At 39.2% G+C, this 22,414-nt stretch overlaps 1 protein-coding gene across 3 annotated transcripts in view; it reads left to right on the top strand.

The window, feature by feature from the left end:
- The window catches only part of EXOC4 (exocyst complex component 4), a 738,469-nt gene that overhangs the window by 581,625 nt on the left and 134,430 nt on the right, over positions 1 to 22,414 (top strand). For all 3 annotated transcript variants that reach the window (XM_045864245.3, XM_064574933.1, XM_064574934.1), the window contains one exon: positions 12,323 to 12,478. In XM_045864245.3, coding sequence (XP_045720201.3) covers positions 12,323 to 12,478 — 156 coding nt within the window. The remainder of the gene's footprint in view (positions 1 to 12,322; positions 12,479 to 22,414) is intronic.

Below are 22,414 nucleotides of genomic sequence, written 5' to 3'. Positions count from 1 at the left end.
ACGAAGGGTGTTTTGTCATTTTATATGTTATTTTAAATAGAAGAAATCAGTGCGTGTTTGTATTAGAAGAGTATTACTTAAGAGAAAGGGAAGGTTGCTGATGGAGGAGAGAAAGGGGCCAATGGCTGAAATTCTGCTTTTGGCTAGTGAGTAGGAGCAGGATGTAATACACAGGTGGAGTGACTGGCTCTGGGCAGGAACATGGATAGTTTTGTTTGCTGTGGCCTGTCCTTCTAGGGATTGAATTCTTTCTCTGTCATTTATGTTTCACCATTTTTCCAAACAGTGCAACTGTATCTCCACTATATTACTTCTTCTTGGAACATAGCTACTGCTTTTGGTTTGGCTCCTGATATATTGTGGTCATCATGAGTATCTTGATTCCTTCCCCCAGGAGTCCATACCTCCATGGTATCCCTCCTGGCCAAATTGTCTGGAACGGTGTCCACTTACTAGTGCCCATTATCAGATCATCTCACATACAAGGTAATATCTGTAGCGATCTACCACAGTTGCTGAATTATCGGCCTGGGAAGCATTATCTCAGGGATGGAAAAAGTAATTCTGTGAAGCTTTGAAGGGGAAAAAATGGAAAATCGTTTATATGGCTGTTACAAAACAACACACACTCTCCTTCACACACACACACACACACACACACACACACACACACCCCCCATATGTAACTCCATGGTGCCTGTTGCCTATTACTTAATCAGGTTTTTCAAGCTAGAGAGAAAGTGTTTTCTGATTGTATGACTCTGAAGATGCAAAGTGTCCTTACTTCCTCTCTTCCCATTATTACCCTCCCCCAGATTGGCACCTGCTGAGGAGTAATTAGGGCAGTCCTAATTTGGACAGCCAAATCCTGATTACAGTGAGAGGAAAAACAGGAAATGTTCTAGTTTTGCTGCCAGCAAATGACTGACTTAAATAGAAAGCCATATACAATTCAAATGATCCAAAATGATGTAACATTGGGGAAGGAGGAGGGGAGCAGGAAAACATTGCAATCTGATTCTTTCTCAGCAGATATCTTTTACAGAAATGATCAAATCCACAAGCTCACAATGCCCTCTGCTGAGAGCTGGCTTGTTTTCTAAGTTTACCACGAGAACCCGAGCATCCACTGGGAGTTAAGAGATCTGAGGGAAGGTCAGGAACATCTCACCTTTCCGTGAGCACCTCACTCTGGAGAGAAAGACTGTAGTGTCTAATGATGTCATGTTACATGCTTTGGATGAAGAGAGGTTTCCTAAAAGGGTAATGAGGACTAGAAGTCTTTTCCTTAATTAGTCACACCCCTTGGGGCTTAGAGGAAAACTCAGCTGTGGATTCTCCATTGTGCTGCATTAGCAATCAGGCAGTTGGCCCATTAGCCTGCTTCTTCCAAGCTGAGTGCTTCTCTGCCTCTGTTCATCCTCTTTGTCCTGGGGTACAACCAGCAGCTTAGGTGTCCCAAAATAGTCATTAAAAGATTGGAAATCACAGTTTTTTAAAGTTTCTGCCTCTTCCAATTCAGCATCAGTCTGTTAATTTTTTTGGTCTTTCTGCATTGGTTGGGCCTGATAGTGAATACAAATAAAACATTTTCTAATCTTTGTGACTCAACTGATAGGAAACCCTAGCATGTTTTTATTAGGAGAAAGTATAACCATCCTCAGGGTTCACACAGGACCGAGAACTCACGCCAGAGCATGAAGAAAGAGTGACGTGGGGATAAACTTGCAATCACTGATGGCAGAAACCAGGTCTGTCCGCGGCCTAGGCAACTCATTGGCCCTCGGTTTGTTTGCTGAATGAATAAGGAAATTCCTAACGGACTGAACAGGATGAGCAAGCAGTGGGGTAGCGTGGGCAGATGCGATGTGTTGGGGAGAGCTTGGGAAATCAAAATGACTAGGTAGACAGTGTGGTTGGGTAGGAATGGGCAGAATAGGGAATTCTGAAAACTTCCCATATTAAATGAGGGAATACTATCTAGGTTTTGGTAAGGAGGATGACCTACCTTCTCCATGATCAAAGCGGTGTTCTAAGATCTCAGGGGCCCCATTGTGTTAAATAACAGAAACAAGAGACCAGGACCTCTGATGGGTCTTCAGGCCCGAGGGTTTCCTGAGTAGCCAGAGGCCAGGGTCCTGCAGGAATGAGAGCCTGGTTGAGCTTGCCTTGCCAAGTTCATAACCCAGCTAAGGTCACAGGGGATGGGAGTGGGAGTGCATGAGCCAGAAGCTAAGTCTGTTTGGCTCTAAAGCCCAAAGAATAGGCAGTGGAATCAAAGAGAAAAAGTTGGAAAACCTAAACTAACTTTTTTTTTTAAGATTTATTTATTTATTTGAGAGAGAGCGTGAGCGAGTGTGAGCGAGCACGAGCAGGGGCAAGGGCAGAGGGAGAGGGGGAGAGAGAATCTTAAGCAGACTGCCCATTCAGCACAGAGCCCAATGCAGGGCTCAATTCTAGGACCCTTAGATCACAACCTGAGCCAAACCAAGAGTCTAAACTAACCTTGAACCTCAGAAGAGCCAAGGAGGGGTGCTGGGTGGTGCAGTTGGTTGAGCATCTGACTTTTGGTTTCAGCTCAGGTTGTGATCTTAGAGTCATGAAATCAAGTCATTCCCCTCCCCTACCACCACCACCCCCATCAGGCTCTGCACTCAGTTCGGAGTCTGCCCAAGATTCTCTCTCCCTCTCCCTCTGCCCCTCCCCCCACTCATGTGTGCATGGTCTTTCTCTCTCCCTCAAATAAATAAATAAATAAAATCTAAAAAAAAAAAAAGAATCAGAAAAAGAGCCAAGGAAACTCACTGCAAGGTCCATGCAAGCTTGCTTCCTGGTTGCCTCTTGAAACTGTTCTGTCCCTTACCCCCTTGGCTTACATGGCACTGATATATTCATTTTTATTAAATATTGAGGAGATACAAAAGAACACTTATAAAATATGTACACTCTCTGGTTCATAGAGAGCACTCAGCAAATGAGAGCTTTTATTTGCTTCTATAATTTATTATGTATAACTCTATTCCGGCATCCCATTATATTGCAATTTTAAATTTTTTTTCGTATGCATGATCTGATCAGTTATTGGTTTTCATGTCTTTCTCTCTCAAAAACATTGTTTTTCAACTGTGGATTCACATGGTACTTATTTGGGGCGATTTCAAAGCACTCATACTGGATTTGCCACACTGGGCTCACTGGGTGTTGGGCCTGGGCGCGAGTAGTTTAAAATGTCCCAGAAGTGATTCTCATGGGTGTTAGTGATCTAAACTTTGAAAATCTAGAAGGAATTTCTTGTGTCTTTTCCCACATAATCATGTCCAACTTCTAGTGTGAGTCTGTATAGAGGCCTCTCCCCCACGTTTACTGATCAAATGAGGAGCTTCCCTCGGCCTTCCGAGCACACACCAGCTGACACAGTTGCTACCCACAGAGCCGGGCGTCCCACAGACTCCAGAGCAAGCAGCCAATCTTAACTTCTCCCCCACAGCTCAGCCGACCACAGTATCAGGAGCCTCTTGTAGTAACTTTGCTACAAAGAAATAGCGACCTGGACTGGAATGGCATCACACTGGGGAAAGCACTCAGCGACTGTGCAGGGGACTGTCAGTCATTAACCCGTCTTGTCGCCACAACCATCCTGAAGATGAGACTCCCCCGACCTTACCGATAAGAAAATGGAGGTTCAGAAAGGTCCAGAACCCAGCTAAGGTCACAGGCCGCGGGGGTGGTTGTGTATGAGCTCCAAACCAAGCGTGTCTGGCTCTGAAGCCCAGAGAAGAGGCAGTGGAATTAAAGAGGAAACAGGGAACCTGAGAAATGTTGCAGATGGTTAAGAGAGAGATCCTAACAGGAGCACAGACTCCAGAGCAGTTGGTAAAGGCTGTTCCGGCTCTGCCCACCTCAGCCACTGGATCCTGAGCAGGCCTTGGTATCTCGTCTGTCAAATGGGAATAATCACCGTGCCTAGTGCACAGGATTGTTAGGATTGCAAGAGTTAATACATGTGAAGTGTTGGGAACAATGCCTAGTAAATGCTGTCAGCTGATAGTTATTACTGCTGGTGTTTATTATTTATTTTTTAAATTAATTCATTGAGAATATTGTTATTCACTAATAAGATGGCCAAAGAAAGCTATTTTTATAACCTCTGTTATTTCCCTGGTGCTTTGTGCTTCATTGCTATCATTCATTCATGCATTATTTTATTGATTCCACAGTTATTTATGAAGCACTTCTGGGGCCAGCATTATTCTAGATGTAAGAGTATAGACGTAAATACACTAGGCAGGGTCCTGCTGCCTTCATGGACTTTACACCCTAATGAAGGACACAGAATACAATCAAGTAACAAACACTAAATTTCTCAGAAATAAGGGTGATGTGGTTTAAAAAAAAAAAGAAAGAAAGATTCAAGGTAAGGGACAGCATCAGGAAAGATCTCAGAGAGGACCTGATGTTTGAGCTAAATTCTGAAGGTTGAGAAGGAGCCATGTGGTGATATGGGGAAGAACATTCCAGGCAGAGGAGGGAGAGGTGTGAGGATGGCAAGAAGCTCAAAGCTTAAGTGCATTAAGCTTAGTATAACTGGAACAGAGGGAGAGAGGAGGGAGAAGTGAATATTGAATAAGGATGGACAGGTGCAAGGGGCAGATCATTCGGGTTATTTCTGGCTACACGTTAGAATCACGTGAGAGCTTAAAGCTATCCATGCTGAGCCGCACTTCAGAATGTGTAATTGATATACTTTTAAAATGCTTCCCAAGTGTTTTAATGTGTGCCAGAATTAAGGACCATTGACGAAGGATCTCAAGGCCAGGCAATTTGAGTTTTATTCTAAATGCAATAAGAAGGCATGCACAGGCAGTTACGTGGTCTGATGTCCTTCCATAAAGATCTTCAGTTTGCTTATAACAAAAATCTGACCATTGACAGTTAAGACAAATTTTATATTAATTTGTGGTCCTCTGTTACAATATAATTCTTTTCTCCTTGCTTTTTTTAATATCAGTTATAACCCTTCTTACGAGAACTTGCCTATTTAAAGGTTGTTATTAAATTATGCCCAAGAGTTACCTTTTGTAAACTCTCAAATTTCAAATCCTTTTCCACGGGTCCTCTTGAATTGTTTCTGTTTCCCATGCGCCATCTCCAGAGTAATCAGATGTTTCTGAAGTTACGGTTCTTGGGTAGAAATCCATACCGTCATCAAGCTCGCTGACCAGCCTTGAGGGTGATATAAAAATAGCCTAATGCTTCTCTGCTCTTTTCCTACTTATTCTGCTCCATCTTATCTTAAGGGATTTCTGGGTTTTCTTTTTGTGTTTGTTTTGTTTCAATTAGCGGCCTAGCACTACTTCTTACTCATTGTCATTATCACTATGTTAGTGGACATTGCGCTACAGTTTGACCTGCTGTAGGTCCAATCATTCAGTTTAAAGCCCACTACAGCAGCTTAATTTGAACCATCCGTGTCCCGGGTTCACCTTTCTAGCTTGGCTCCTGGTTTTTGAAGTATCTGAAAGATTCAGCCTGGGAAAGTAAACGTCATGCCCTGGCTGTCACCAAACAGTTGAATCCAATTAGCCCCACCTGCCCCTGGTTGTTTACCTAATGAAAGACTCCTCACCCCAGCTGTGTCCAGGGACCAGGCACCCTTGCACTTCCCAACTGCTCCAGAGAAGAAGCAATGCACATCAGAGCCAGTCAACACCAGCAGATGTTTTCTGAATGAAATTCACTCAACTGTGTCTAGAGGGTAGACCCTTCTCATGGCAGGCTTATCACCTGTTCCAAGAGGTATACCTATTTTCCTCTTCCTCCTGGGAACGGGTACAAATAGTTACACAGATGGCTCTGTCTGTGGCCCATTGAGCTGTGAATTAATTAGTAGATTATGGTTCTGGTAGTGGTCATTAACCCTACTCCTCTTGTGGAATAATTGTTGGAAATTTAGCTCTTCTTTTTTGAGGCTATTTGGGTATGTCCTAGGATTTTGTAGCCTGCACAATCCAGCTTATCACAAAATGATAAACTAATAAAATGCAGTTGGTGAGGATGGAGATTTTGCCATTTGAATGAAAAAATCCCTTTAAGGTAATTCTATGTCGCTGATCAATGCCAATATTTCAATTTAGAATACTTGGAATGACATTTGGGATTGATCTTCGTTCCAGAATGAATTAATAATTTATTGTTGAAGGCAGTATATAGGTAGCATGTTAGTTCGTTTTGATTTCTGTTTTTTTAATAAAATAGGATCTATGAATATTAGTGAAGCCAGTAATAAAATATTAACTATTGAATTAAGCCAGTCTTTAAAAAATATATGTAAGTGAACAATGTGGGTACTTTAAGGTAGTATTTCACTAAGCTATTTTTTTTTTCATTTCAGCTAGTGCCAAAATGAAAAAAATTCTAGATCCCCAAAATGTACAATACCATCTCACATCTATACACCCAAACTATTTCCTGAACCCTAGGGCAGCATCCATGGGCTCAAAGATATAGATGCTGGAAAATTAAGTCAGGTTCTAACTCTGTGGAGCAGAATTTCCCCGCATTATGGTTCTAAGAGCAACTGAACCACCCAACCAAAGTTCTTTCTAGATATGGATACTAAAATTTAAATTTTATATAACTTCCACATCTCACAAAATATTCTTCTTTTGATCTTTTTTTTAAAAAGCATCTTAAGGGGCGCCTGAGTGGCTCAGTCGCTAAGCATCTGCCTTCAGCTCAGATCATAATCCCAGGGTCCTGGGATCAAGCCCCGCATCGGGCTCCCTGCTCCGCAGGAAGCCTGCTTCTCCCTCTCCCACTCCCCCTGCTTGTGTTCCCTCTCTCGCTGTGTCTCTCTCTGTCAAATAAATAAATAAAATCTTTAAAAAAAAATAAATTAAAAAAATAAAAAGCATCTTAAAATGTCAACCCTGTTCATAGCTTACAGGGCATACCAACTCAGTTGGTGGGGCAGATTTGACTCATTGGTGATAGTTTACCCAACCCAGTATATAGGACAAAGTTCTAATTTTGAAGTCTAGGTGATCAGTATAAAGGAGGGGTTTTGTTCATTTGCTTTTCAAAGGGAGATTATTGTAGGCTGACATAGTCAACGAATTCTTCACAGAGAAAGTACGACTTTGAGGAAACTTTGCAAAAACATGCCACTGAGAAGTGGAGTAAAAGGGGGAAAAGCATGTCAATAATCACTCTGTAATTTATTAGTTTTGTGAATCAGGACTTATTTTATGTTGAATTTTTTTCAGAGGGAGTCACACCTACAATCACGAGTCTGATTTGTATTAAATTCAGAGAGGTATGTTGAGACCCTGGCAGAGTGATCTCTAAGTTGAATAAAATATCAAATGACTTGATATCTCACCTAAGTCATTTAGTACAGAGAAGTAAAAGAAAACCACAAAGATGGTTTTAGTTTAATAAATTACCTAGACTCCTAAAACTGAAGAGAGCTTATTTTTAGCTTTAGTTCAGTTCTCATATATATTCCAAATACCAGATATTGTACTAGACACTGGGGACACAAAAAACAAAGAGAAATTCACTCTACCCTCAAAGAACTCATCATCCACTATGGGATCCCAATTTGCAAACAAGTGCCGTAGGACCAGTGATAGTAAAAGTGTGTGTAAGGTGCTGGTTCTCACCTTTGAATGCACAGTGGAATCACCTGGGAAACTTGTAAAAATTCTAATGCCTGGGTTCCACCCCCGGAGATTGATTTACTTTGGCTTGGGTGTGGACTTGGTGTCTGGTTTTTTTAAAAGCTCCCCATGTTATCCCAATGTGCGGTCAAGGTTGGAGATCTCTGACATAAGGGTGATGAGGCACAGAAGAAGACTCAGCTGTCCTAAGGGAGGAATCGAAGTAAAGCTTAATCGGTAGAATCAAACAAGGAGATGAGGAAAAGGCTTTACAGGCAGAGGTAATACACAGAAGTAGGAAACATTACCCGCCCCCCATTGAAAAAAACTCTAGAATACTCATTATGTATAGGGTATTTAGCCAACACAGGTGGGGTGTTGGGGAATAGTGAACATAGACAGAGGAGGAAAGCTAGCTGAAAACATGGATGTTCATTCATACTCTAAGTTTGGACTTGGTCTTAGAATTAGGAATCAATGGAGTTCTAAGGAGAACAACATGACTGTATTTGAACAGTTTTAGGAAAATAACTCTTCCAACTAGTGTTAAGTTGGACTGATGGTCTAGAAGTTCCAAGCAAGATGCCCACTTACTGCCAAATCCAAGTGACAAGGTTAATGGCAGTGGACCTAAAACAGGAAAATGACAGATTTGTAAGATACTGAGGAGGTCGAATTGGCAGGATGTTGTGACTGTGGGTGAATAGGATGACTCTTAGTTCGTGACTTGAGTAACAAGATGGATGGTTGGACTGTTGACCAAAACAGGGAATACTAGATGTTTAGTCAGAGAGGGAAAGGTGTACAATAAATGAGTTCCTTTGATTCATTTTAATTTGAAATGCTGGTAGGACTTTCAAATAGAAATCTTCAGGAAGCCTTTGGATATGCAGGTCCAAGACTCAGAAGAGAGGACAGCCATGATGATATTAATTTAGGAGTTATCAGAATATAGGTCAGTCACATCTGGCAAGAAGATGAAATTGCCCAAGTGAGAAATGCAGAATGGAACACCAATATTAAGAGAATGGACAGAGGAAATGAGCCATCAATTTTTCTAAGAAAGAGGTTAGGGTAGCAGGAGTAGAACCAGGAAAAGATGATAATGTGGAAACCCAAGGAGTAATATTTCAGGAAGGGAATAATCAAAAGTATCAGGTGCTTTAGAATAACCAAAGAATGTGAAGAATAAAATACACCCATGGGTCAATGGAGCAGTTTCACAGGAATAGTGGTTCTAGAACCCTGATTGCAATTGATTTAAGACTGAATTTTGACTTCAGTCAAAAGTGTGGAATTGATAGATTTAGGAAACCCTTCTCCTACTTCTCTAACACATACAAAGTCCAGTTAGAAATATATAACTTTAGGGGCACCTGGGTGGCTCAGTCAGTTAAGCATCTGCCTTTGGCTCAGGTCATAGTCTCGGGGTCCTGGGATCGAGCCCCGCATCAGGCTCCCTGCTCAGTGGGGAGTCTGCTTCTCCTTCTCCCTCTGCCTCTTCCCCTGCTCATGCTCTCTCTCTCTCTGTCTCAAATAAAATCTTTATATATATCTTTTAAAAAATTTAAATATTCAGCCAATTTCAAAAGGAAAAAAGGCAATTCTCCAGATGCCGCAAATGAAAGAAAATAGCATATAGGATCTATGTGCCATAGCAGTAAGCAAATAGTGATGCTGAGTGGCCCACAAAAGTATCAGGACTTCATATGGCAATTGTCTTTGTCTGTTTGGGCTGCTGTAACAAAGTGGCACAGATAGGATGGCTTATAAACAACAGAAATTTATTTCTCACAGTTCTGGAGGGTGGAAGTTCAAGATTAGGCTGCCAGAAGGGTAAGGTGAGGCTGTCTTCCAGGTCTGAGACTTCTCATTGCTTTATCACGTGGTGAAAGGAGCTAGGGAGCTCTGTGGGATTTCTTTATAAGGGCACTCATCCCACTCATAAAGGCTCTACTCCTGTGACCTAATCACTTCCTAAAGTCCCCACTTCCTAACACTATAACATTGATAGTAGGATTCCAACATGTGAGTTTTGGACAGACACAGACATTCAGATCATAGCCGAGTTCAGACCCAAGTTGGGGCTGGCATTTGAACACCTGCATGGCAGGGAGTTTTATTCATGCAGAAGTTATGCAAGGGACTTTTCCACCTATGACTGCAACCAGGAAAACTCTAGACTTGGGAATGAGCCACCCAACTTGGAGAGTAGAAAAGTGGCCTCTAGAGGAGATCAGAATCCCACACAGGTGCAAGTAAGGACCTCCATTTGCACTTCCCCTGTTGGGAGAGAATGTTTTAAGCCAAAAAAAAGGAAAGGAAAAAAAAAAAAAAAAACTTAAAACCTACTTGGAACTAGTGAAACCTATAGGATCCAGACGAGGGGAATGCAAACCACCTAATAGTAACATCTCTAAAACTCAGGGCAAATGTGGGATTCCCATAGAGGACAAATCCCACTGAGGTGGAGCTTGCAGACCAATAGCACATCACATGAGAAAACTCATCATCATGAGAAAAGAAGGAAAATGCAACTAACAGGACATTTGACATCCAACGAACTAACAAAAAATGTAAAGCCACATGAGAGGAACTTTAAAATTGCTGCTTTTAAAATATTCAAAAAGGTAAAGAATAGAATCCATAATTCAAGAGCAGGTCATTTTGGAGGAGGGAAGCTAGTGGATTTCTAGAATTGCTGAAGAGAAAATCTAGAAAGGAAAAATACAATAATTGAAAACATTTCAAAAAAGCAATAGATGGGTTAAATCCTAGAGTAGATCCTGGAGAGAGAGTCATAAATTGATAAAATGAGTGAGAGGTGAGAAAGAGAAGTCATTGAAGGCCACTCACTGGGCGACAGGGTCTGTGAAGGGTAGGGAGGAGCTTCACTGGAGAGAAATGCTGGATCGAGGAAGAGATTGATTCATTCTTTAAAAAAAAAAAAATGACGGGGTTGGGGGATACGTTGAGAGAGCTACGAGATATGGAAAAGGGGATTTTGGGGGCAGTAGGGAGGATCCCTAAGAGCCTAGGTAGAGAGATTAACTGGAAGTGAATGAAGATGAGACCGATTTGAAGATATTTCTGTGGGGAATAGAGGTGGAATGTTTGAAAAGTATATAATTAAGAAGCCTCCTTTCTGTGTCAGATAGGAAGAATGTAGGGGATAAGCAATGAGGAGATAAAAGGTGAAGGTTTAAAGAATGGCATTGAGGGAATGGGAGGGGAAGTTGAGCAGAAGCAGGTAAAAGGAAGGCCAAAGAACATTGACGGCCCACCTGGCATACGACATCATGAATGTGAGATGGTACCCAGCACCCCACATATGTATGGGTAAAAGTCAGATTGTAGGACTAATCCATAAATAGCGCAGAAAAGATGCAAGAAAATAACAAGAGAAAAAAAGAGAATAGAAGGTACCAGGGAGAGTAATTTGAGAGACCTGAAGAAGGTTCTGAAGTCTAATTTCTGCATTGTTGACCATAGTTACCATTAGAAAACTTTTGCTTATCGTGAGTTAGGAGAATGCTAGAAATCAGCTATGGTTTTCTTAGTAATTCTAGCTTATTTTCAGAGAACCAGAGCGATACTGCTCCCTACAACCTGAAATCCTATTACCTCGAGTCAGGTTGTCATGAGTCAAAGTTTTTAGGCTTCAGCTTCTTTTGTTGACAGACATGAAATTGCCTGTTGGTTAAGGAGCTTTTATCATGAATACCCACCATACATATGTTGTATATTAAGATGTGCATAATGTCCCCTAGTTACGATTCTTACACCAACATAAATTCCTGCCTGTGACAGGGGGAAACCTCCTGGAGTCTGGGTCAACTTGAGAGGGGGTAGCCAGCTAAGTAGCACTCCCTTCATAAATAAATGTCATTCCTGTCACTTAGAGTTGCTGATGATTTTTAGACCATTGAAATTAGTTATAGTGACAGAAATGTTGAACAGAAGGAGAAGCTTTTTAATTAGGTTGAAATTGAACGTTTAAGATGAATTTACAGGTACTTTCTGGTAAGCGCAGTGTTGATAACTAACCCATGGGCCTTATTAAAGGACTTGAAGCCTGTCACTCTAGGTCACCAGTCAAAGCCCACTGGAGAGAGCAATAATCAAAGACTTTTTCTGCCTGACATCTGGGGCAGAAGGTTTCTCTATGATGGTAGATTTACTTTGAATAGAGGGGTGTCCGTAGTTCAAAAAGTACCTTCAAGTAGAACTAATTGGTATTTTTAAACCAAGAAGTCAGAGAACAACCTTTTGTAACACTTCGTCACCTTTCCAATACCACTTATGTTGTTATTTCATAACATTCTTATTTGTTCAACATCTTTCTTGAAAGGTCCACCCCAAAACCTACCATATGTTTTTATTTATCCTAAGGGATTAACTATGATAAGGGTGACAAATTAGTATTATTATGGACCTTGCACAATTACTCAGCAGTGAAGAGACTAAGAACAAAATCTAGAAATGGTTTCCCAGTAATGTGACCTGCTAATGGATGTCAGGACTCCAACTCAGATAATAGATTATGTTAATAAGAGAGATGGCTGTGGTATTTTTTTCTTCTTCAGCAAAGGTAGATGAAAAATGCTAACTGGATACCAGGCAATGTGCTGAAGTGTCTCTTTTCCACTGATTGTGTTCAGGGGCATTGTCCAGTCAGAAGAGAAACTTGTCATCAGTGCATCTTGGGCAAAAGATGATGATATCAGCAGACTCTTGAAATCTCTACCAAACTGGATTAACATGGCTCAACCCAAACAGCTGAGGCCAAAAAGAGAAGAGGAAGAAGATTTCATAAGGTAACAGATTTATTTTCTATGTTGTATTAAACAGTGGGAGTAAAAACATCTGTTTAGCTAACTCTTCCTTACATGGAATTTGGGGCAATTCTAAATAACAAGCAGCAATGAACTGAACTTAGTAAAGTCTGTTTCTATCCTAACACACCTCATTTCCCATGTAAGTATGCTTTGTACTCAAAATTCTAGAAGGGATTGATGTATATCAAATTTGGAGATTTGTTAAATCAAGTTAAAATATCTTTTAATTTGTAGGTCATTTTTCCCTCTAAGGGGAAGCATGCAATTTACTCATTAATGCATTTATTTATTCAGCAAAGCTGTATTGACCTTGTTATGTGCCATACCTTGGAAAGATGACAATTAATGACATAAGGTTCTTGCCCATACAGAGTCTTTCAAAATTGTTCTTAGCATGCTCTTCAGTTCCTAGAACTGTTAGTTGAACTTTCTGGAAATATAAATGAGCTTCTCATGTTTGTTCAAATACATTGTATTATCTCTGATTGTTTCCTACTTATTTTGAGAAAAGTAAGGTCTCAGCTTTATCACTCGACATTTACCTTTGTACAATTTAAGTTTTTTACATAGCCATGACACTGTGGCCTCATTCAGTGAAAGTACTCATTTTCACGTGGCATGCCACAGTGAAATATTTCCACCTCTGTCACTGTAGAGCTGTGTAAAGTAGGAAAAAATGAAGTAATACTTTGTCACATTAAAATTAGGTTTATTCTTACTGTTTTTTGCTTATCCAGGTGAATGAATAAATAGTAAAAATAAAATCAAAGCACTTTAAAAAAGCAAAGACCAGAAAAGGAATAAAGGAAGTAATGGCCAATATTTTACTTTTAACTCATCATAGAACTGTGGGCTCATCTTTTTCTCAGAATGTGGGTTGCAACTGTAGATAAATAGGTTTTTACTGCTCACCAAGTTACCTGTATTCATACAGGAATGCTAGTGCCTCATTTTTACCAACCTTTTATTATGAAAATTTGTTAGAGTACCATTTAAAACCGTATCAAAATCGTGAGACTCAAAAATTCACCTGTAATTTAACTATATATATATATATATATAGTTTACTTTTTAGATTAATAGACTTTATTTTGGGGGGGAGCTGTTTTAGTTTACAGAAAGTATTGAGCAAAAAGTATAGTTCCCATTATATACCCTTACCTACCACCTTCAGTTTCCTCTGTTTTTAACATCTTGCATTAAGTGTGGTACATGTGTTATACTCGATAAGCTAATATTGATACATTATTATCAACTGAAGTCTATAATATACATTAGGGTTTACTCTTCATATTGTAAATTCTTTGGGTCTTGACAAATATAAAATGGATGTATCATCTCAGTATCATTCAGAATTATAGTTGCACTGCCCTAAAACTCTTCTGTGTTCCCCATATTCATCCCTGCCTTCCTTTCCCCAAAGCCCTGCCAACTGCTGATTTTTTTTTTTACCATCTCCATAGTTTTGCTTTTTCCAGAATATAATAGAGTTGGAATCATGTGTAGCCTTTTCAGATTGGCTTTTTGTGCTTAAAAATATACGCTTAAGATTCCTCCATGTCTTTTGTGACCTGATAACTCTTTTTTTTTTAATCCCTGAGTAATATTCCATTGTATGGGTGTACTATAGTTTGTTTATCCATTCACCACTTGAAGGACATTTTGATTGCTTCCAGGTTCTGGCAATTATAAATAAAGGTGCTATAAACACTTATGTACAGGTTTATATGTGGATGTAAGTCTTTCATTCATTTGGGTAAATACTACAGAATGCGATTGCTCGATCGTGTAGTAAGAGTATGTGTCATTTTGTAAGAAATTGTCACTGTTTTCCAAAGTGGTTCTATTTTGCATTCGCGCCAGCAATGAATGAGAGTTCCTTTTGCTCCACATCCTCTCTAGAGGTGCTAATGTTTGGTGCTAATGCTAATATTTGGTGCTAATGTTTTGGAGTTCGTACATTCTGACAGGTGTGTAGTGATATCTCATTGTTTTCATTTGTATTTCCCTAATGGCATATGATGTTGAACATCATCTTTTCATATGCTTATTTGATATTTGTATATATATTTTTGTTGAGATACTGCTTATTTTTTAATTGGATTGTGTTTTCTTATTGTTGAGTTTTAAGAGCTCTTTGTATGTTTTGGATACTGTCCTTTATCTGATATGTGTTTTGCAAAGATTTTCTCCCAGTCTGTGCCTTATGTTTTCATTCTTTTCACAGCTGCTTTTGTGGAACAGATGTTTTACATTTTAATGAAGTCCAGCTTACTGTATTTTTTCTTTTATGGGTCATGCTTTTCTGCTTTCTGATTTTAATTCTGAATATTTTATATGATTCCATTTTCTCCTCTCTCTTAGCATATAAATTATACTTTTCTTTTACCTTTTTTAGTGGTTTCCCTAGAATTTTCAATATACATTTATAACTAATTCAAGTCTGCTTAACACCAGACCACTAAAACGGGTCATGCAAGTACCTTATAACAAAGTATTCCTAATTCCCCCCTTCCATCTCTTATAACATTGCTGTCATTCATGTATTTCATTTATCCATAAGCTATAATCACTGTGTATAATGTTGCCATTATGCTTTTGAACAAATTGTTATCTGATCAATTAGGAGTAAGAGAAATAAAAGATTTTATTATTCCTCCTCTAATGCTCTTCCTTACCTACCGTAGATGCAAATTTCTGAACTAAATAATTTTCCTTTGCCCTAAAGAACTTCTTTTAACATTTTCTGTAAGGCAGGTCCTCTAGGGACAAATTCCCTCCATTTTTTTATTTGGCTTTATTAAGTGATTCGTAATTGGGCAGCATCCCAGCTAGCAAGTAGTGGGGAGCTCCCAAATTCCCTCAATTTTTGTTTGCAGAAGAAGTCTTTATTTCTCCTTTTGAAAAATAATTTTTAGGGTACCAAATTCTAGGTTGTGGTTGTTTTCTTTCAACACTTTAAATATTTCACTCCATTATTCTTGCTTCCATGGTTTTTGAAGAGAAGTCTAATATAACTTTTATCTTTGTTCTTCAGTAGGTAAGGTAATTTTTTGCCTCAGACTTCTTTCAAGATTTTATTCTTTTTTATTTTGTGCCGTTTGAATATTATATGCCCAGGTGTAGGTGTGTGTGTATGTGCGCGCACACGCTTCATGTTTGGTATTCTCTGAGCTTCCTAGATCTGTGATTTGATGTCTGTCATTGGTTTTGGGAAATTCACAGTCATTATTTCTTCAAATATTTCTCCTGTTCCTTCTTCTCTTTCTTCTCCTTCTGGTATTCCCATTGTCCATATATTACACCTTTTTTTTTTTTTAAGATTTAATTTATTTGAGAGAGAGAGAGTGAGAGAGAGCATGAGAGGGGAGAGGGTCAGAGGGAGAAGCAGACTCCCCACTGAGCGGGGAGCCTGATGTGGGACTCGATCCTGGGACCCCAGGATCACGACCTGAGCTGAAGGCAGTTGCTTAACCAACTGAGCCACCCAGGCGCCCATATTACACCTTTTTAAATTGTTCCTACACTTCTTGGATATTCTGTTCTGCTTTTCTCTTTAAGTGTATCCACTTAATCATATCTATAACCTGAATAGTTTTATTAGAAGCAATTTCTAGAGGATAAATTATTTTTTCCCAACTTTTCAGGTTACTTTAAATGAATGTAAATCTTCCTGTTTCCTCAGCTTATTATTATATAACTCCTTAGTTGTCTTCCATGCTTGCAAAGAGATTTTCAGTTGGTTTTATTAGTATCTCCAGTAGCTTAAAGTAGCTTCTAGCCCTCTCCCAGAAAAGAGAATGCAGGTCCAAAGAGCTGCATGTCTGTGTACCACCTCATGCTTCTGATACAGAAAAGCTAGATTAGGTCCCTAGCTTTCTTATTCTTGCTTTGCTTACTGAGTTGTATCACCTTCCACCTTAAATTTGAAGGCAAAACAACTTATACATACATTTTAAAAAATTTTTGGTGAATTACAACATACATGAAGTCAAGTGTAACCTTAGGTATATAACTCAGTGAAATGTTATATATGATTATACCCATGAAATCACCTCCCAGATCAAAATATAGAACTCTCCTAGCACCCGGACAGCCTACCCTCAAGGTAACCACTATTCTGACTTTGATCACCAAGATCAGATTTGAATGTCCCCAAATTTTATATAAGTTTAATCATAGTATCGGATTTATTTTGTTGAACATTATGGCCAAGAGATTCGTCCATGCTTCTGCATGTAGACATAGTTTGAAAACAAATTATATTTACTTTAACAATAGAAAAATAATTTTTTCAGTCTGTTTTGTTTTGTTTGTGATTCTTTGCTCTTAATCTTTCACATTCTCTATCCTGATTAGCTGTTGAAAGTGAAGATAAGTAGGAGCTTATCTTTATTTTTTTACTCACTTACTTTACTTTCTTACTTACTTTATTGATATTCCAATGTGGTATAGTTGACAGAGCCTTGATTTAGCACGTTAGAGTACCATAGAGCATGGCAGGAGCCAAAAAGACTGAAAAGTCACACTTCCCTCCTATAATTAGTTTTTAAAGCGCAGAGGGCTGTTTGGCACACGGATGAGTATAGAATCCAGTGCCCTTTGCATTGAATAAAGGTTATGTTCCCTTCATTACTAAATGAGGCCCTTTCCTATTCTTGTTTTTTAACTAAAAAATAAAGTATGTTATTTCCAGGCTTAACTTTGAATAGAGGGGGAAAAATAGGTCAAGCCAGGGCTTTAATAGAAAAAGGAAAAATAGCAAATATCCTTTTGTTTCCCAAGAAGCTGAAAGCAGGCTTTCTAGCCCATTGTCTCTGCACCTGTCATATATATGTATATATTTATCCTTTTGAGATCAATGAATGTCCACTGATAAAAGCAGTCCCGCTTTCTGGAGATGTAATTAACAGAAAAGGTAAGGTGTTAGGACAAATGACGGAGTGGGGAGGGATTGTCCAGGAGTTGGGGAGGCCATCTGTATTAGACTGCCCCCAAAAATCTGTAACCCCAATTCACTCAGTGACCTGGGATTTCAAAAATAAGAATCATTTCTCTAGAGCCAGGTTTGAAAAACCTTAAGTAGATAGATATGATTGGTGAGACCAGGACCAGAGTTTTCAGGTGATAGAAGTCAAGGAATATATAAAGCCTACAAATTAGTCTTGAAGTATAGCAGGCAGAAAGATGAATGATAAAAAATCGTACAATCTGTTTCAACGATTACAACAATCAAGAGTTGACAGTGCCTGGCACTGTATAGCAACATTACGAGTTTTCAGGTGTGTTATTCTCATTCAGAAGATGAGAAAACACAGGGGTAGAGAAATTAAGTAACTTCCTCAGATTCACAGAGCTACTAAGTGACAGAGCTAAAATTTGAGCCCAGATGGTCTAGCTCTAAGAACTACCCCACCATGATCCACCAGCCTAAAAATAGATCAGGAATTTATAGTTTGGGACTTTTGAGTTATTCCTTCATTTTCATCGATCATTATAATCTTGACTGGTTTTCTAATCATTTTATGCCAATGTCAGACATTTTTTACATAGGTGCTTTTATTCTAGATTTAGTTTGCAATTATTAGTATTCATTGTGTTATTGTTATGAATTCTCTGAGTTTTATGTTTGCCTAATCAAAGAAAAGAAAAAGAATCATTGTTGAAAAAAGAAAGATGAGACAAAGGGGGTGAAAATATAAAGAGGATATAAAAGAAATTATGTAGGTTTCAGAGAGAGTGTAATGCAGACCTGAATAGGGAAGAGAGAGTAAGGATATTTTAGCTATTTTTAGTTACTGAGTTTTTTAGAAGATAACTTTTCATTTTATCTGGAGAATCAAGTGAGTGCTGTGTTTATTAAGGCTGCTTTTTGTTGTCTTATGAAATTAGGAACTCAGTGTGATTAAAGAACAGCAAAATATTATTTCAAAGAGCAAGGCCATTCCTGAGCTTTTATTTGGTATGAGTTCTGTATTAAATGGTTAATGAAAAAAAGGAGAATGAAAGCAGAAAAGTTTGCACATTCACCTTCCTTCTGTGAAACCCTAATAGTACATCATAGATCCTCAGTAAATGTTGGATGAATAAAACTGAATTTAAAAATAGGAAGAATCACCCACTCTTCATATGAAAAGAATAAAATGTAAAGAATGGTGAACCAGTGTCTTAATTGGAAGAAAATGCCTTCAGTGGCCTCTCTGAAAGTTGCACATGTAGGAACATGTTCCTTTTGGAAGCTCACAGGCCCAGGTTCTAGTCCTTGGCAAGGCCATTAATTAGTCTGTTTTATTTTGGTTTTGCCTTTGGTAGGTCTTTACACCTGTTTGGTTTCTTCAACCACCTCAGATTACAGAGGCAGAAATCTAGTGGGCTTAGAAATATGTTTACATGAAACATGGTATGAATAAAGTAGAGCGTAAATAATTTTCATAAAAATTCCATTTGGAAATTTAAAAAGTTCTCAAAACAATATGAAGAAAGTTGTTAAAAGGTTCCCAGTAATGGGGTGCCTGGGTGGCTCAGTCGGTTAAACGTCCAACTCTTGATCTCAGCTCAGGTCTTGATCTCAGGGTCGTGAGTTCAAGTCCCGCACTGGGATCCACACTGGGCATGGAGCCTACTTTAAAAAGGGGGGGGGGTGCCTGGGTGGCTCAGGTGATTAAGTGTCTGCCTTTGGCTCCCTCTGCCTTTGGCTCCATATCCACCTCCTTAGCAGGCTTCCTGCACAGCGGGGAGTCTGCTTCTCCCTCTGCCCCTCCCTCTGCTCTTGCTCTCACACGCTCTCTCAAATAAATAAAATCTTAAAAAAAAAAAAAGTTTCCCAATAATTATAGCTATTGAAGAATCTTTAGATGAATTTGAAGGAACAAGTAAAAGATCCAGTGCAGGAAAAAATAGGCTAGCTAACTTGAACAAAATGTTCATTAGAATGGAGACATATATTCCACTATCTCTGCAGGCTTAATATGACTTTAAAAATATAATTATAAAAGGAAAGATGAATCAGAAAATATGAATATATTAAGTAAGTGCAAGGGTAGAAAATGCTTTGCTAAAATGTTTTTTTTTTTCCCCTCGATTAAACAAGATGAAGGTCATAGATGGATGTAGGCACTGCCAAACAAGATTAGATAGAAGCAGACTTAAATCTCAAAATTAAACAAAAAGACAGGTAATTAACTGGAGACTTAGCTACAAAACATATCAATTAATGTTCAAGACGATTGCATTAGGCACTTTGTTATTGTATTAAAATGATATCACTCTTGTTAGCATAAGATTGGCAGTAAATGAAAAAAAACCTTAAAATCTCTCCTATATATTGCATAAATGCTAATCTATTTAGACAGTTATTTGAGGGTTATAATTATTCACTAATATTATTAAAAAGTCACTGATAGAGTATTTTCTACATTGTGGTTTTTTTTTTTTTTGAGATTTTATTTATTTATTTGACAGAGAGAGAGAGACAGCGAGAGAGGGAACACAAGCAGGGGGAGGGTCAGAGGGAGAAGCAGGCTTCCCGCCGAGCAGGGAGCCCAATGTGGGGCTTGATCCCAGGACCCTGAGATCATGACCTGAGCTGAAGGCAGTCGTTTAACCAACTGAGCCACTCAGGCGCCCCTATATTGTGTTTTTTGTGTAATTTCAGGTCATGGAATTATTTAACTTTTTAAACTTAGATTTTACTTCATTTAACACCATTCCTCTCTCTCTCATTTGGAATCTTAATCAAAGAAAAGATCATGATCTGCCTAATTTAGTCCCACTTAGCCCTTTAGAAAGAGGCTGAGAATGATGTTCTCTGCCATTATGGTGGGAGGGATACCGTTACCTAGCCTGGGTAGGAGCAAGAAGAAGTGTTCTTAAGACAATAGCCAGCAATGAGACAGGCCAGAGCACTGCCAAGAAGGCGTGTGCCTGTTGTTGTCTTTCCCCAGCTCTGTCTCTGCTGATGGCCTCTCTCTGCTACAGGCTGATGTCCTTCCAGATGATGAAGAACCACTCACCTTCTCACCCACGTCTTTTTTTCCCCATTGAACTTTTTCCGCTTCCCCATCTGCCATGCTCTTTCCACCTCTATGTGTTTGCCACGCCTCTTCCTCTTCCTGGAATGCCCTCTGCTCATCCCACCCCTGCCTCCTGTCCCCCCATCGTGTTCTGCTTGCAAGATAAAGCTCAGGTATCAGCTTCTTCGGCATTTCCTCCCCAAAACTGTCTACCGCTCTGCACCCCTCCTTGCTTCCCTCCTGCCTTAGGAGCTCAGAGTCCAGGAGGGTAGTTAAATAAGCAGTTTATAGTGTGGGGAGTCCTGCTAGAGGTAAGGACATGTATACAAATCTAAGAGACCAGTAGATAAACTAAAAAAAAAATAATAAAACATTAGGAAGGGGAATTGGGTATAACTGGGGGGAGGGAAGAAGGGTGGTCAGAATCAAAATATCTAAAATTAATACATCAACAATGGATGTAACCACTGGAAGAATTAGGAACCAAAATAGTCTGTTTTTGGAAGCTGTAGGTGCTTTTTTCAGGGGCACAAGACTAAGGGTGGGTAGGGGTCGGACAGGGGATCACTGCTCAGCATTTTAAGTTATTTAACCATGAGTAATTATTACTTAGGTTTTAATTTTTTGTTTCCCCCCCCAAAAAAATTCCACATATCCTCAAACCCTGTTACTGTTCACTGCCAGTTCATTAATTCTCTATAAATACATCATCATTCTAACATTTTTTTTATCCCTGCAAAAAAATCTTAATCTTAAGTCATCTTCACTTTTCTGCCAATTTTATGCAAAGCATTTACTCTTCTGTGTATTATCTCACTTAGTCCCAGAGGTTCCCATCTCTTTCTTTGTCTTCCTCCTGTAACCCCTACACCCCACCCATTCCTCAGTTCCTTCCCCTTCTCTGTTCCAAGAAAGCTACTTGAAGACAGGCAACTTAATTGCTTACTTTGGGAATAATTCCATTGCCTTTGCTTGAGATCAGTTGTTTAGTGTCTCTGCTCTGAGTAGATTTAGATTATTCAAAAGGAAATTATATGATATTTTGAGAAATAACCAGAATGATCAATGAGCTGGAATACTCAGGTGAGGAGGCTCAGTGATATATGAATTTTGACTTTTAAATCTGCAGTCATTCTTGGTAGCTGAAAAACCAAAGTATGTGTTCAACTTCTAATTATTGGTTATTTTAATCCTACATTTGATAATCTGTTTTGAAGCTTAATAAATGTTCTTTATAGAAATCTATTGCTATTTGTATAAATGCATAACTTACAGTGGCTCACGGCAGAAAAACTATACCTCAGAAGTCCTAGCACCTATAGAAAAAACTTGTACCTTATTGTTTATATCCAGTGTTGCTTGACAACATGCTACAAAGAAAACTTAGTAGCCAGGCTTATTTGAGTAGCTTGGCTAAAGAAAGCATGTTCCCTGCTATCAGAGCACTTCAATGCAATTTTTTTCCAAGTGGATTCTATATCAGAACTCTAAGCGGGTGCCATCAGCCTGCAAATAATGTGCTGTTCACAATTAGCTCTTTGCTTGTTGTAACCTAGTATCAGTTTCTTTCTTTTGTTTTTTTTTAAGATTTATTTATTTGGAAGTGATTGAGTGAGCACGGGCGCATGCAAGAGCAGGGGAGGGGCAGAGGGAGAGGGAAAGAGAAAGAGAGAATCTCAAGCAGACTCCCTGCTGAGCGCAGAGCCCAACATAAGTCTCGATCTCACAAGCCTGAGATCATGACCTAAGTGAGCCAAAACCGAGAGTCAGAGGCTTAACTGACTGAGCCACCCAGGCGCCCCAACCTAGTATCAATTTCCGTAGAATTCTTCTCTCTCCTTACCCACTGATACATCAGTTTACTCATCTACTATTTCCAAAAAGGGGGTACAAAATGTGGAGA

The sequence above is a fragment of the Mirounga angustirostris genome, unplaced genomic scaffold (genome assembly GCF_029215605.1).
Source record: "Mirounga angustirostris isolate CCGP_5_RB_7025 unplaced genomic scaffold, mMirAng1.0.hap1 SCAF_12, whole genome shotgun sequence".
Taxonomy (NCBI): Eukaryota; Metazoa; Chordata; class Mammalia; order Carnivora; family Phocidae; genus Mirounga; species Mirounga angustirostris.
This window is presented reverse-complemented; position numbering and strand designations above follow the sequence as displayed.